Here is a 16,885-nt window from a genome sequence, read left to right on the forward strand (position 1 = left end):
TTCTTATTTATCTACCTTAATGTCAGGAATGCTTTCCCCTGGCTTTGCTGGAGGACTTCAGAAGGATAGGTATTGGGATTGTTTGTACCAGTAGCTGAAGATCTACAGATAAGTTCTCCCTCTCCTCCCCCCCAAGTGTTGATTAAGTGTTGGAGTTAAATAGGGATTAATGGGAAAACAGAGTTTTAAACACTGACCAAATACCCTTTCTTTTCTCAATTGGGACAATTTTTAATCTCTAGAGATGTCATTTCTGCAGTTAGCTATTTTCCAGTGTCTTCTGAGGTTTAGAATACACAAATTTCTAGCATAAAAAACAAGCAGAAAAAACTTTTCCTGAAGGAGAAACTTTCAGGCCACCTTTATACATCATAAAAAAACAAAAAAAGCACAAGCTCCATTTTTTGAATTTGCAGGGGACCTTTTAAGCCTAGTGTGGTGCAGACCAGTAGTCTTCCATTAACATGTTCATTGTTGTTTGAGGAGAAAATAGCTAATCTCTTCTTGAGAAGCAAGTCTATATTTGTCTAAATAAAGCTCCTTTACTGTTGGCTTGTCTTCTCAGCAGCTAAACCACCATGAAAAATCTAAACAGATGCAAAATCTTCCAGATGGTGTTTCAAATCATTTAGTTTTCAGTTTACGCAAACCTTTGACTCTTTTGTTTTCATGTTTTGCAATGAGGAGGCACAGCAGCAGTGCCTGCCTGTCTGTTTTTCAGTTATTTCACAGTTTTTGGGCTAGTTTAATGCCAGCCTGCAATATAAGACAGTCCATCCAGGCTTTTCAAAGACCAATAGAAATATTTTGTATGTACTTAAACTTAATTAGGTGTAAAAAAGCAGGGGAATTGCTTAAGTGAATGATTAGAACCTAGCAATAGTCATCAGATCTCTTTCAATCCCTTTGAATGTCTCAAGTCCCTCATGCTGAGAAGTATTTTTAATATTGCTTTTCTTCCTAGTAATAGCAAGTAAACAAAACACAAACAAACAAAAAAGAAATTTCACTTGAAGACCTTCATATTCTTGGCCTAACTTAATGTGATTCTTTTCTTAGCTTTAATACTATTTCCCTGCCTAAAGGCTCTATAAGATTTAATTTAAACTTTGAAATAATCATAATGTATGGAGACCAAGTTTTAACACTTGATTTTAATAAAATTTCCACAGAGTGTGCTTTTCACCTTCTGTATATTTCTAGTTTCTGGAAAGGCAACTTATTCACTATACATCGTGTTTGGCACTGCTGTTATTTGTAGCTTAAACATTATTATACACAAAAAACTGCATTAAAACGTTACTCTTGCAAAGTCAAGAACTCAAAAGTTAGGAAATGCCAGAATTAAGGTAGTTCTTGCAACTTTCTTGGCTCTTTAATCTAGGGGACAAAGATATATCTACAATCAGAAATCTCTTCCCCATATAGGTACTTGTAGACTGTGATCAAATCCCCTTTTAATCTTCTCTTGGATAAATTTACTAGATTGACCTTTGTAGTCTGTCACTATAAAGCATATTTTCCCGATATGAAATAATTCATATAGCTCTTTTTCTGTGTCCTTTCCAATTTTTGTTATACATATTTTGAAGTCAGGATGGGAGAACTGGACACAGTTTTCTAGTAATGTTCTCACCAGTGCTGCTCCTACTTGATTATACAGCCAAGGAGCATGTTCTCCCTCTTAGCTAGAACATTGCATTGGGAGTGCATGTTCAGTTGATGGATAAATAGCTGAACTTGAGCCATGACTTTGAAATTAACCATGTCCTTTTCAGTATCCCTGCTTTCTACGATACAGCCTGTTATCTTGTAAGAGTGACCTACATTCTTTGTTCATAGATGTATGACCTTGTATTTGGCTGTTAAAATGCTTGTTGTTCAAATGGTCCCACTTTACCAAGCAATTTTGGTGAGTCTGTATAAATGACCTGCCCCCATCATTTTGCCATCCGCAACCTTTACCAGAAATGATTTTTCATTTTTCTTCCAGATCATTGATACAGATATTGAATAAGTCTTGAGCCAAGAACAGATTCCAGAACCCCTCTAGAAATGCCAACCATTGGGCGTTCCTAATTTAAAAACTGTTTTGAGATCTATCAGTTAACAAATTTTAATTAATTTGATATGGCCTGCATTGATTTTGCATAGTGCTAATTTTGTTATCCGAAAGCAAATTGGGATGAAGTCAGATGCATTGCAGAAATCTAAATATATTATTCCGACAGTTACTTTTGTCAAAACAAACTTGTAATCGCAACAAAAAAGGATATCAAGCTTGCTTGTCTGACAATCAGTTTTCCATAAGCATGTTGATTGGCATTAATTATGCTACTATCCTTTGAGTCCTAAGTTGATCTTTCTGTGATTTTTGTCTGGGATCAGTGTGAGACTAACTAGCCTATAGTTTCCTGGGACATCTTGTTTGCTACTCCTTCTACTCCAGTGGCCTCCTCCCCTACCTCCAGCTGCCAGTCCCTTTCCACCACCTTCTGTTCCTCACCCTTCTGCATTCCAGTCCGGTTGGTTCTACCTCCTTCTGCTTGGGTGCATTCAGAGCACCAGAATGTCTCCCAGTTCAGTTCCTGTACCCAATGCTGCAGCATCCTGTGGCTGCTTGGAGTATTTGCATGGAAAATTCTTAGCCCCTACAGTTCTTGGCTGGATTATATGCACTACAGGCTGAATCTTCTGATAACTTAGCTGCCAAACTCTAAGTCTCTACTGAGCATGTGCAAACACATTTCCAGAGGGTCTAAATTTGGATGAATTTTCACAGAAATGGCAAATGGCCCATCCCTTACAAAGAGCTGCCACTTGAAAACTTAGTCTGTACTCCAGAGCATCTCAATGAACCTGTTGTAAGAATTTAAAATGGGCAAAACGACCCATTTTCCCCACATCTCATTCTGATCCATTTTTGTTGAAACTTTCCCCAAATTTTCAGCCTGAGGCAGATACCCAGCATAGAAAATCTGTACAAGCAAATAAAGGTTGACAAAATTATAAGCAACTGAACTCAGCGTGTTATAGTGGAAAGCATTGGCCAACCTTAACTGTAGTCATTGCTACTTGTGTTGCTTATAATACTGTTTGCTTTTGGGTATTAAAGTTTGTAAACTATTTTGGGATGCAGCTTTTACTAAATGAAATACTGTATGTGCTTTCTTCTGAGAAATGTGGGCCCTCCACATCCCATCTCAAGATTCATTAATGATTTTCAGATGCTCTTTTAGTGAGTCTGAGGATGTCCATTCATACCCACTTGGCCGCAAATTAAATGTTATCTTAGTAAAAGTTTTCCTTGAGTTCTCTTTAGTCACTCTATCACCACTGTCTTTTTTACTCTAAACCAGTCATATATCTGGATGAAAACAACAAGATTCTCAACTACCAGAGCCGCTTCTAGATTAGAACTGAATGGGACCCACTCCACAATATATTTGTGTACCAGCTGCCTCTCTTCCTCTCACTGACTGCTTTTCTTTCACCATCAGCTTTACTGCCTGATGCTCCAAGGCTATTGGCCTGAGCCCACAAAGCTTCATTCCAGAGGCTGGCTTAACCAGTTCTACTCACCCCACCTCCATTCTCTAGCCAAGATCGGACTCCCTCTTTCACCGTTGTTGGAGTCCTCATAACTGAGAATCCCACAGATCACCTTTTCATGTTCCAGTCGTCTTTTCCTATACATTTTTTCATTGGAAAGACAATCAGATCACATCCTCCCTTTTTCTTTGGAGTTCCCTCACCCCATATACCTTCTTTCCTTAATTTCTCATCCTCTTTTGGGCTCTTTGGAGAATAGGGGGGCCAAGGTATACCAGAGAATGAATCTGAGGAGAGGGGTCTTTGAAAGGGAGAGATACTGGGAAAAGAATTCATAGAGGAGAGTGAATATGTTTGAGGAGAGACCCAGTAGAGAAACCCAGTAGAGAATGTGATGGGGTGAGAGGAGGAATGAGGAATTGATGGGAGAGAGGAAGAAAAGTATATATGAAGATGATGAAGGGGAAAGGAGGCATAGATGTCGGAACAGAAGAAGTGGTAAGAGTGAGCTAGAGGTAGAGGAAAAACTAGTGCACAGTATAAAAAAAAAATAGAGATCAAATCAGCTACTCAACTATAGATGAAGAAACACTCCAGTATAGAAGAAAAATAAGGCAAAGAGGAATAAAGAAGAAAACACAGGACAGGTGATAACATGTTACATAGGTGATAAATGTTTTGATACACATGTCAGTTGAGAAATATTATAATAAAGTAAAATTTTGAAAAGGACAGGAATAAATGGGCTGCTTCTGGTGGCAGCAATTTACTTGTTGGCTTACGGTAGCTAATTACTTAAAGACCTCACTGTGAGTAGCTCCACTCCTCTAGTGCTGCTTCATACAATGGCTTTGTTTTCCATCTTATTTGGCCATCACCCACTATTTTTCCTTGTTGACCCCTATGTTGTCAGATGCTACCGGTGTGGTGCTCTGCTCTGTTCAGTGTTGATATCACTCGGCTGCGTGCATGTGTTCCTTCTGTGTGCTGTCCCAGCTCTTCGAAGATAGCTGACACAGCAGATCCCGAGAGAACCCCCAGTGACCACAGAGTCTAGTAAGGTACGAAGGCACTTTGGCCAGGTTTATTGTCAAACAAAGCACAATGATAGTTCCCTCTAGATTTTACTCTACAGGACATACTACGAGTATGTGTCCCCTGGCAATGGGCTCAGCTCAGTCAGTGGCGGGACTTTCCACTGCCCCCTCGGCTGGACAAAGGCACTGCCCCAGGGATGCATTCTTATACACAGGTACAAACAAGTCACACATCACTCCTGACGTATGAGGTGCAACCCTTCTACGTAGCAAGGTACAACCCCTCTACGTAGTAAGGTGCCGCCTCTCACCTTGTACATATTGGTTTGAACAAAACAACTCTATCCATCATATTACCCTTTTGGCCCTGTCATTGGGATGGGTCAGCCTGTTCCTTGTTATCTGTGTGCAGTGTACAAGTATGCAAATGTTCTGATATCTGGTGTCCAGTACCTTTTAGGTGTCTCTTTTTGCAGCATCAGCCCTTTTCTTGCCAGCTTCTGTGAGCGGGGCCTGCCTCTGGCTCACAGCTTAACTTTGCTTTATGTTAGCAAAGTCTTGACCATTACTTTAGTTCAGGCCTTAGGCCTCATATTGGGCCTCTGATACCAAGGTTTATATATCATGGCCTCCTCTTACTACACCCTATTTACTAGCATTCATGGGATTCTGTCCCACTTCAATACATTTCTGAAATAAATCTGTAATGGGTTGTTCTTACCACCACAGCGGCCCTTTGTGCCTACAGGTGGTGTTGCAAGGGGTCCTTGTCTCTGGAGCTATCTAGTGGCCACTTCCTTGGCTCTGCGATGGCTTAACTCTGCATCTTCCATGGCCTGGCCCTCCAGACATCTCACATGAAAGTTAAGCCCCCTTCTGGGATAACAAAAAGTCCAGTTAAGAGTCCAAACAAACAATTCTTCTGTCCCTCTTGGGCTACACTGAAGCGCTCCGTACCTTCTATGTTACTTCCTCCTGGCAGGCTTCCTTGAACATCTCGCTCATCCCTGTAGGCCTTACCTCAGGGCTTCCCACACAGGAGCCTAACCTGCTCCTGTGGCATTCCTCCCCTGCTTCTTACACTGCTTCCCTTCCCCAGACATTGCTGCTTGTGGGGCCTATTTCAGGGCTTCCTCCACATGAGCCTACCTTGCACCCTGTGGGTCTTTTCCAGTCTGGCTTTTTCAGGTTCTTCCCAGAGAGAGAACTCCTCTGGCTCCTCTATCTGGGCAGGGCTGACCCGGGGGGAGAAGCCGGTCCAAATTATTGGGGCCCGGCGGTCTGGAAGGGGGACTGGGGACTGGGGCCCGGCTTCCCTGGCTTCGTCGGCCCTGTTCAGCTGGTCCTCCCTTGCTGGGGGGCCCAAAATTTTTTTTTCATCGGGGCCCGAACCTGCTCTCGGCGGCCCTGGCTCTGGGGTCTCCTCACTCTGAGATGAGCTGTGTTTAAGTGGTCTTTTCCTGATCCTCTCATGGCTGAGGTCACTATCTTAAGTTGCCATATCAGCATCTGCCAGGGGCTAGCTGACAAGTGGCAGACAAGGCTGAGCCTGGCTTGCCTTAAAAGACCAGCCAGCCTGTGACAGTCTAATTGGACTGATGTGTATTAATGGGGAATCTTATACAGGGATTTCCCCAGTAATCTGCACCCTTGTTGCCCTGTAGCTACTATGTTCAGTTGCTAAACTTGTTTGTCTTAGTTGAATTAAATATATTTGTTTGTTTCAGTGAAGGTAGATTTGGAAAATACAGGTGCTAGTTGATCACTATATCTCTTTTAGTGGGATTTGTAAGCACACTGTTTATTTACTACAGTGATAGTTATTTCTTTCTCCATCTACCCCCATCCCTCTAATTAGTTATAAGATAGGAAGCAACATAGGCTTACTCCAAGGAGGAAGCCAACAAGTAGGAGACATTAAGAATGAAGTGTAGGAGTTCTGAGCTTTCTGCCAAACATAAATCTGGGTAATTACCAAATTGACTGCATCCCAAACACCTATTAAATATACTAAAGAGAGAAGCCTAGACCCAGTTTTCGTACTGACAATCAATCTCTGCTTTTATTGTTTGGCATCTAATATCTTTCAGTTCATTACTGTTTTCAGGCTTTTCTTTCAATTATGCCTTGATGAATTGTCTAAATAGTCTTTTTTTGAGGGAGCAAATTAAAACTCCTATTTGGAAACAAGCTAGAGCAAGGGGTGTTAATCCTTTCCCACCTACTAGTCTCTTTCAGTAAGAATGAGATACATTTGGAGCACACTTAAGTGCGATCCCGTCATGATGATATATCACAACTCCAGGGTTAATTGCATCTCTGCTCCTTCAAGGACTCCCCTTTAAGTCTCAAGCCTTCATCATCACCTCTCTGTGGGCTGGGACCTGCATCCTTTTCTCTTCAGACCAGCGATTTAGGTTTCTTGCAGTTCCCTTGCAACTCACTGTGCTAATTCCCAGCAGGTCTGACTTTAATCCAGGGCCCGCAATTCTGCTGTCTCCCAGGGGCTTTGACAGTGTTTACCAGTGACCAGCCATCGTTCACAAAGCACAGTACTTTTACTTAGGACAAAAGTAGTACAGAGAAAAAATATATATATAAAACAGCCAACAGTCTACACATGGGCGACACCTGGTAAGCTCAGCACATCTTCCACATGGAGACTAGTAGGTTTCCAATCCTTCAGGCCTTTCAAGCAGTTGCGAATTAATGTTATGAATGACCAGTGACTAAAAGCTGAAACAAATAACTGGATCCTATAACACTGTACGTTTGAAAACCACAGAAATCCCTCATGTGCAGAGAGGTATGGGGTAATGACATAAATCTGTGTCTGGAAGCCAGGCTCCCATGGGTTCTGTCCCTAGTTTTACCATTAACTCCATCTGCGATGTTGGCAAATCATGTCTCCTGTCTGCCCATGTTTTCCCATTGCAAAATGAGGATAATTGCCTGCTACTTTGGGATGTTGTGAGGATCAAGGTTTGTTAAACTTGCTATATGCGATTCCTTTTGAATTTTTTTTTTTTAAAACCCTTTAATCAAAGATCCTTGCTTTTCCTTTTCTTCTTTTCATCAGGTACAAAGAAGGTGGTGAAGCTTTGTTAGTACTGCTTCCCTCTGAAGAAAAAGGCATGGTTCACCAACTGTCGCAGAGAAAAGTACCCGTCAATGAAATCAAGTAAGTTACCAAAGTTTAGTGAGCGATTTTAGTCCTCTTTGACAGAAGTAGTATATGATGATTCTGTGACAGTCTTGCTTTATTAAGACACCATTAAACTGCATGTTTTACTTGCAGTTGGATTAAAAAAAAGAGCTTGCATTTTCCATGTTTTTAATTTGATTTCTGTGAATGATTCAGTGCACCAACATACATTTCCCTCATTTTCCTTATAACAACATCTGTTTTATACCTTTACATGTACAAACCAAATTAGTATTTATGCCTGCTTGGAGCTTACCACCCAGCTATGCAGCCTTTATCTAAAATTACAGTGAGTTGGTGTATGTATAATCTGGAAATAGCTTTTGGCTACACTGCAGCTTTCTGCTACCCAGTTCTGACAAAGTGTGGAACTTAAAATGGTGACTCAATAAAGCTCAGAAGTCCTTGTAAATATGATCTTTATTCTCATAAGAAAAGCACAATTACTGATTGCAACAATACTTTACCAGAGAAGAGGTTAGTATATATAATTTCTTGCACAGGATTTTTATTAAAGCTTTGTTGCCCAGACAGACATAATCACTATACGGAGAATGTCTGATTCTTGATAGCAAGGTCCTCAGAGCAGGGCCTATAATTTATTGTACAGTACTGCATAAACAGATGGCATACAGTAATGCCATCTGGATCTGGAACCTCTTGAGTGAAATAGTGAAGTTTGTCAAAAGACCGTTTTCCCCTACTACTTGAAGCATATCTAACTGTGCTATTCACAAGCCTGGGAGGTACAGATGCCTGGGACTAGGAGGTGGGGAATAGAGGTAGATGGAAAAGCAATGCAAAGACTAAATGATCAAACTATTAATAGCTTGAATGAAAACAGAAAAGTAAAGCAGTTCGTTAGGTGGCTGACTCACTCTTCACTAGGTATAATGGAGACTGCTGTAACGAAGCAGTTGTGGTGTATCTCATTAAGCCTAGATCTTGGGATACTTTTATGTCACATAATCTCAATATTCTTTAGTTTTGCCCATCTATAAAATGGATATAATAGAGCAGGAATAGGCAACCTATGGCATGCATGTCAAAGGTGGCACGCAAGCTGATTTTCAGTGGCACTCACACTGCCTGGGTCCTGGCCATCAGTCCGGGGAGCTCTGCATTTTAATTTAATTTTAAATGAAGCTTTTTAAACATTTTAAAAACCTTATTTACTTTACATACAACAGTAGTTTAGTTATATATTATAGACTTCTAGAAAGAGACCTTTGTGGAAGCCAGTAAATAATTAACAAGGTTTTAAAAAAATCTTAATGAATGTTAGTTAGCATGAGTTAGGTTAACTGTGACCCTAGTGACGTGAGGAAGCAAAATAATGTAAGACAGAGTGAATTGTGTGAAAGTTATTACGACCTTGCAATGTGCAGTCTTGCAGTCTTGTTTTTCTAATAAGATAAGCCTTTTTGCTATGTATAAACAAAATGTAGTTGTTGCTTTTTACTGTCTGTATTATTATTAAAAATTGTCTGTAAAAGGTATAAAGGCTTGCTGTGATTGTTTTACCAGTTGAGAGACCTGTCCAAGACCCTGTGTCCTATGGCACTCTCTCCCTCCATGGTAATTACTGGAGAAATAATAAAGTATTTAATTTTGCTGCATCCAAACAAAAAGTGAGAACTAAGTTTTTCTTCGACACCTTCTAAAAACATTAAAATGTATTACTTACATGCAAAACCTTAAATTAGAGTGAATAAATGAAGATTCGGCACACCACTTCTGAAAGGTTGCCGACCCCTGTAATAGAGAAAAACTTTACTGGTACCTCTCAGGGGCATTGGATCTTATTTAAGCTTTGAAAAATGCTATGAGATCTTCTCGTGAAGGGTGCTATCTTGGAATGAAATATTAGTACAATACATTACATTTCCTGCTCTGGTTCTGAGTTCATTATCTACGTTTTATAAACTGAAGAAGTATTTTAATGTTAACTTTGGCTTTACCTTTTTTTAAAAAAAACCTTTTTCCTCTCAACAATCTGTTCTCTGGATCAAGGGTCCGAGTTTCTGTTTGCCTTGTCTGCATTATTCATTTAAGGAGATTGGTCTTCATGATTTTAGTGAAACCTTGTTCACAGTAGCAATAGCTTTATGCATTTTAAAGTAATACAGATGGAATGATAAAGTACTCCTGGGAACTTAATATGAGCTTCTTAATACATTTTCTAAAGGTAAAATAATCCCCCCCCCTTTTTTTTTTATTAGAATCAACCCTGAAAAGCTTGTAGATATCCAAAAAAAGATGCAGGCGTTTTTAGCTCAAGATAAAGAGTTAAAGGAGAGGGCTCAAAGGGTAAGTTGTCTATAACACAGCCCTGTGAAGGCATGTTTGTTAAATAGAACTACTGTTACAATAACCGCCTTGCCAACTGTTGCTAAGGCAAATGTACTTGGAACTGCTAAATATGATCATTTTTAAATCTAAAAAATTAGATACCACTGGGAAATGATGATCTTGTTTTAGGAGTTGTGACAAGTATCTTAATCTTCTCTTTGTCATCCTCTTTTCCACAGTGGAGATGGGATTACACACATTCTTCTTTAATTAGCTGACAATTCTTTTGATTGAAGGACCATAGACATATTTCTAGTTCTTTCTGCTATGGCTTTTCTTTCGAGAGCTGATATAGAGCATGTTAAAAATACTAATTGGTTATCAAGGTTTAAAAAAAAAAAGACTTTGCTGAAACTGGCAAATATGACTGCTGAGCTTAAATAATTTGCCCAGAAATTTTAGTCTTCAAATCAGTATAATTTTGAAAAATACATAAGTAACTTTATACCTCAAATGCCCACATTTTTAATCAAGGTTTTCATTGTCGCACCTCCTGGATGTACAGGGTAATCCATCCCTTCAGTGATGGAAAATCCATATGTCATGGCTGTAAGGAGGACTGTGCCTTTGACCCCTTTAGTCCATCTGTCTTAAGTATTTAAGGGACCCCATCACTATAGCATTTGAGCATCTTGCAGTTTTTATGTACTTATCCTCTCTTCCCTCTGAGGCAGAGAAATATTATCACTACCATTTTACAGGTGGGGAACTGAGGCACAGAGAGACTGTGACTTGCCCAGGGTTGCACAGATTGTTTGTGATGGAATTGGGAGCTGAACCTAGGTCTCCCTTAGGCCCATTGGATTCCTTAGGAGACAGGCCTGGCTTCCTGCATTTCATTCTGGGTAGGACCATGCACTTCAGCCATGCTCAGATGGGATTTCTGGGCTGTGGCTCTGGGAATTTCTGGGCTGCAGCCAGGCCTGCCGGTGGTGGTGGTGGGACAATTGCCCCAGGGCCTGGGTGATTTAAAAGGGCCCGGGGCTCCAGGCCACCGCCAGCAGCTCAGTGGGGCTAAGTCATGCTTCCTTGCCCACCCTTGCTCCACATTGCTCCTGGAAGCGGCCAGCACGTTCCTGCAACCCCTGGGGAGGGGGTCTCCTTGCGCTGCCCCCGCCTTGAGCGCCGACTCCGCAGCTCCAAGTGAGTTCTTAGTGAGTTGGGGGAAAAGTATTAATTTGGATATATAGGCAAGGATTGGGACAGGAACCTAATAGTCAGGATTGGGCTGTTGGAGGGAGTAATTTGTCTTACCACCCTTCTACTTACCCCACATCCTAATTGCTCCCCTCCATCCACTCCCTCAGAAACTCTGATGGAGCATAGAACCCCACAAAATCTTTGTCTTGCTTTATGTTACACATGAACACCAAAAACAAACAAGCAAACAAACCCCAAACCCGTTAAATGTTGTTAAGATTGCAAAGTCAAGAACTCAGAGTTAGGAAATGCCAGAATTAAGAGTGCCCATGCAACCTTAATTTTGCCCCCTTGTATGTATGAGTTATGATAGTCTTTTATTTCATGATCACATATTATTTTTTCCATAGAATGGACATACTGTGGGGATGAATCAGGTTGTGTAGTGAAGGAGGCTGCTGTCTGCAGGACTCCTGCCTCATTTGTTGCAGAAGTTGGAAGGTGTGTGATGAATGAGGCAGGGGACTGCAGGAAGAGAAAGTATGGTGTCATGGCAGAGGCAATTGAATGCTTTCCTGGGGAATTGGATTCTGGCCCTGCCACTACCACAAAAAAGAAAAACAAATTCCGTCATGTGGCATCATATTGACACCTACTTTAGATCATCAGCAGGGTTGGAACTTCAGTTACACCGTGCAGACCTCTGCCACTTGAGCTAGCAGAGTAATTCATAGTAGTCATAGCTTGTAATCCTCTATGTACAAGCCATTAGAGGGGAATGAGACACTTTGTCAATGGGTTTCAAAGGTGTTTGTGTACATTAGAGGAATGGTGAGACTCAGGAATCTTGTGTTTGATTCTGGGCTGGGGAAGGGAGTGTCCTCTAGTGGGCACAGACTCTTAACCCTCCCCCCACTCCAAGCGTGACCCTTTCTGCTCTGTTCTCTCTAGTGTGTTCCTGTACCAATCCTGTCTCTCCCCCACTCCGGCTCTTTGTTTTGGTCCCAGTCTGTGCTCTTCAGGTTTCTCTCCTCCTCCTCTGATCTATCTCTCTCTGCCCTGTCCAGTTGAGGACGTTAGTGAGAGTTTTGCTTGAGTAACAACAATGAGGTCAGGCCCTTAGTTAGTTAAAATGACCATTGCTGACTATTGAATGTTTATTTTTAAAAGTAATTTTGTTTATGAAAGGTGCCAGATTGATGGCTCTGGACTGAAATCCTAAGACATTCAGTTGTAACATGAGAATGGCAGTGCAAGTTTCCCCTTGTTTCCTCCTTGGCAAAGCATTCTTTAGACCAAAATACCTGGTGGCATATCATGATCATCTGCAACTGTAACTCTGTTTTATGGTTAGATAAATTTACATAGGACATGATGGAATAGCTAGCTAGGAAGGGGTGAGAGCAGTAACAAACTAATGTTCTTTGGCTTAGGTTGACAAAACTAATAAACCATTTCCCTTTCAATTGCTTCTTCTGCATTGGCTCTTTAAGATGTGTTGTTTTTTTTTAAAAAAAGGGTGATACATTTAAATGAGGTGAGTTGAAACAGTATTAACATTTCAGAGTAGCAGTGGACCAAGGTCAAACAAGGGTTTTTCTTTCAGGCTGATGAATCTAATGTTAAAGCTACCCTTAAAATCCAATTTCTATTACAGTTTTTTATAATAGTGTTTAATACAAATGTAAAATCAAAGTATACTCTCTTATAGATGAATATGTGTATGGAGTCAGTATACAAAATTCTTAACTTATGGAAAAAAGATGTAAGTTAAGAATTTTGTATACAGACCCTGTACACACATTCATCTGTGTAAAGGATATGTGTGTGTGTATGAGCCTAGTTGTTCCTGCTCTTTAAAGCAATGACTGTATCACAGCTGATCTTAACCTCAGAATCATACCCAGAATGCTGATTTTTATCAAGGGCATGTGTTGCATGTCTGTCTGGCCTGTCTTTTTTTGATCAGGCGGATTGTTGAAACTTGCAACAATTAAATTATCTGCCTGTATGCCAGAATGAATCATGCAGGTGGGGAGGGGGGAGTTAGGTGGGTGGGTGTCAGTTTGGTGTGCGTACTCATAGTATTCATAGTATTAGTGATGGTCATGGCCTCCAAGCTGAAGGAGTTGATGGTTCATTTGGAAGGAGATGAGTGGGCATGAAGGGCAAGGAACGGAATTTTCAAAAATCACACCAGCTCTGCAGCTTCCTGTTGAAAATGGAAGGTTAATTTTGGAGAGTGGTACATGAGGGCTCCTCCCAAGAGGGGTGAGTTAATGATTCTTGAAGGAAAATATAAGGCAGATACATTCACTGCTTCCTCTAGTTTGATAGGGAAGGCTTAAATGTTGAACTGGTATATATCCGTCACTTCCTCATCAGTTCTTGGAAAGACTGGTATGAAGTTATAATAGTATACTTCATATTCAGTCAAGTTTTATTGCTCCAATTTTTGCTGTAGCAGACAAATAAAAAAGCACATTGTTGTGTATGTGTATTTTGTGTATTGAAAACTACTATGTGAGAAAGATATCACTAAATCAAAATTGTGGCTAATTTTATTTTGGCGCAATAGAACCCCAATCCTGATTTGGGGAGGGTAGGTGCTACTATAATAGAAATAGTAATATAATCCAGCATTGACATGTGGTGTTAATCCTCCATAATGGTGCAAACTTTGAATTCATCCAATAATATTTTTATGACTGAAAGCAATACCAAAAAAGTGGAAATGTCAGCCAGTATTATCCATTCGTTCCTGCTAAAACAGCAGGACCAGCTAATTAAAGGTTCAGGCTGACATATTTTTTCCCCTTTTGGCTGTCCAATGTGGGTGCAGATGGGCTTCAAAACCTAAGAGGAATCACTTTTAATTTTAAAATGGTGACAGCAGTTTGTGTGTGTGTTGAAAACACATCCTTCAGAGGGATGATGGTTTTGTGCTTAAGGCACCGAAATCAGATCTGAGTTCAATTTATGGCCTTGCTACATATTTCATGTAATAGCTTGGGGAAGTCACTTAAATCTTTCTGTGCCTCATCTGCTAAAATGGGGATGACACTTCTCTCCCACCCTTTTTGTCACTTGTCTGTTTACCCAGTGCCCATAGCAATTTATCTCAGTTGGGTCCTCCTAGGAGTGTTTTTGATTTTTGCCAGCCCTTAGCTAGCCTTACACACACACACTCATGACATGTCTATGTTATGTGTAAATGTACTTTTTTGAATGGAATTCAGTCATTCAGATTTCAGAGAATGTTCTATCCATCAGAGGTAAGAACCCTATTGATTTGGTGAAGGTCTGAAAACCAGAAGGGAAAAAGGGGGACAAATTGGGCCTAGGGCATTTGGTTAGTACACCTAGCAGCTTCACTCACACTTGGTTGCTTCTGTAGTGCAGTGTCCACTCCAGGGGCTGCTTGCATTTCTCTGTTTGCCCCCAGGAACTCCCTATGTGCCACCCTCTCATCTCCCTTTACTTCGGGGCCTTGCTGCAGGCTGCTCAACCTCACCCTCATAACAAGGGCGATGTCCCTCAGGCCCTCTCCCCCCCCCCCACATAGTAATGTCCCCCATATTTTCCTATACCGGAGTCTGTGTGTGTCCCTCGGCATGCCAGGGGCTCTGTTCCTCAGGTCACACCAGGTCCTCTTTCTTCCCCCTTATACCGTCCCCCTTATTCTTTTCCATACCCATTGATTGGATGTGGCGTTCAGAGGTTAACATGTTGCATCCAAAGAGAGAAATGCCATTAAGTTGAGCATATGTCCTCAAAATTCTGCCAAAAAGCAAACTGAAATACAAAAATTCTGTCATGTGGAAACATATTGACCCTTACATGGATCCTAAGAAGAACATGTACTGCGTGAACTTAAGGAATAACTGGTAGCAGTAATAGGTTATCATCAATAGTAGGAGGAGAAGACACACACTTTGCCACTAGATTTCACAACTGTTTGCTAGAAAGAGGAATATTGAGGCGTGGGAATCCCAGGTTCTCTAGTGGTTAGAGAGTCTCTTGCTTTGTCCCCTTCTATCACTATCTCCTAGCACAGGGGTTGGCAACCTCTGGCACACGGCTTGCCAGGGTAAGCACCTTGGCGGGCTGGGCCAGTTTGTTTATCTGCCGCGTCGGCAGATCGCGGCTCCCACTGGCCATGGTTCGCTGTCCCAGGCCAATGGGGGAGGTGGGGCCAGTGGGGGAGGCGTGGCCAGTGGGAGCCGCAATCGGCCGAACCTGCCAATGTGGCAGATAAACAAACTGGCCCGGCCCATCAGGGTGCTTACCTCTGCTCATCACCCCTGTGCATTCTAGTCAAGATGCGTTCTGCTTCTCTTCCTGCTACCTGAGTGCCAGCAGAACGGGCACATGGAGAACACACGAGTCTCCCTGCTCTTGTTTCCTGTGCCTGGCATCACAATGGATCCTGGCAACTGAGAGGAGCAATTGTAGGGAGAATCCTCCTCGGTCCCTGCTGCTCTGGGACATAGCATGCAGAGTACCGTTGGACTCCTTAGAGAATTTAGCTGCCAAACTCTAACAGCAGTCTACTGATTGTGTGAACAATGATTTTGGAGGCTCATAGCTTGGCCAGATTTGGATGGATGTTTATGGGGATGCCAAAAGGCACATCCCTGTCAGCAGGGAAAAAACACTGCCAAATTTCAAATCCCTGCTCCAAAGCTTAGAGGTGCTCGAGCTTGTCAGTGAAATGGTTATAATATTTTAATATGGGCAAAACAATGTATTTTCCCCATACTTTATTCTTAGCAACAGTTCTGTTTTTGCTGAAAATTAAAAAATACTAGAAGGTCGCAGAGACCTGTCATGGGAAATCTCAGCCTGAAAATGTATAGTTTGGGAAAATAAATGAGTGATTGAAAATGGAGCCCTGTAATAGGAAGTGTTGTGCTACTTTGACTCTAGGCATACCTACAAGTACTACCAATAACAAAAATTAGCATGTTAAAGTGACCTGCCAAGGGAAAACATGGGTTTGAGTTTTTGCTGCTTTCAGATGTAAAAATTTCTCTTGCTTCCTCATTTCCCCTTAGAAAATAATGATGTATTTTATGTTGTAGGAGTACCTAGAGGCCCCAGTAGGGATCAGGACTGATTGATTGGTTTTGTTGGATGATCACTTGGGGTTCACAAGGGTATGGAAAACATTCTTACCCTCTAACTGAAAGGCCAGAAATATTGAATCATTAACACAAATGATTTCTCCCAAGTGTGTTGGTTTTAAACAGTCAGAATAAAAATCATTTCTTGTCTCAGTTTGGTTTCTGTTTATTTGTTCTGGTTTTCTGGTAGCCCCTAGAGACTTCTAGGGCAGGTTTTGTTGTAAATCAAAACCATCCAGGCCTCCTTTTGTAGAGCAGTAGCACAAGAGCCAGCAAACAGAACTGAAAACAGTGGAGTCTGAATGGAGATCTGTTGGAAAGGGAGGCAAACCCGTGTTTCTTAGCAATGAGTGAGTTTGTTTGCTTGCTGGTTTGTTTTAGTTTATGAAGTTTGATGGTGGGCAGTGTGTTGTGAGAAAAACAGAGCCTTTGATCACAGCTGAACCTTGATTGAGAGCTTCCCTAATCAGCAG

General features: G+C 41.4%; 1 protein-coding gene across 2 annotated transcripts in view; it reads left to right on the top strand.

Moving 5' to 3' along the window:
• Positions 1-16,885, top strand: part of DDX10 (DEAD-box helicase 10) — a 332,788-nt gene that overhangs the window by 39,285 nt on the left and 276,618 nt on the right. For both annotated transcript variants that reach the window (XM_039520517.1, XM_039520516.1), the window contains exons 10-11: positions 7,669-7,770; positions 10,017-10,104. In XM_039520517.1, coding sequence (XP_039376451.1) covers positions 7,669-7,770; positions 10,017-10,104 — 190 coding nt within the window. The remainder of the gene's footprint in view (positions 1-7,668; positions 7,771-10,016; positions 10,105-16,885) is intronic.

This window comes from Mauremys reevesii, linkage group 1, assembly GCF_016161935.1.
Source record: "Mauremys reevesii isolate NIE-2019 linkage group 1, ASM1616193v1, whole genome shotgun sequence".
NCBI classification, from domain to species: domain Eukaryota; kingdom Metazoa; phylum Chordata; order Testudines; family Geoemydidae; genus Mauremys; species Mauremys reevesii.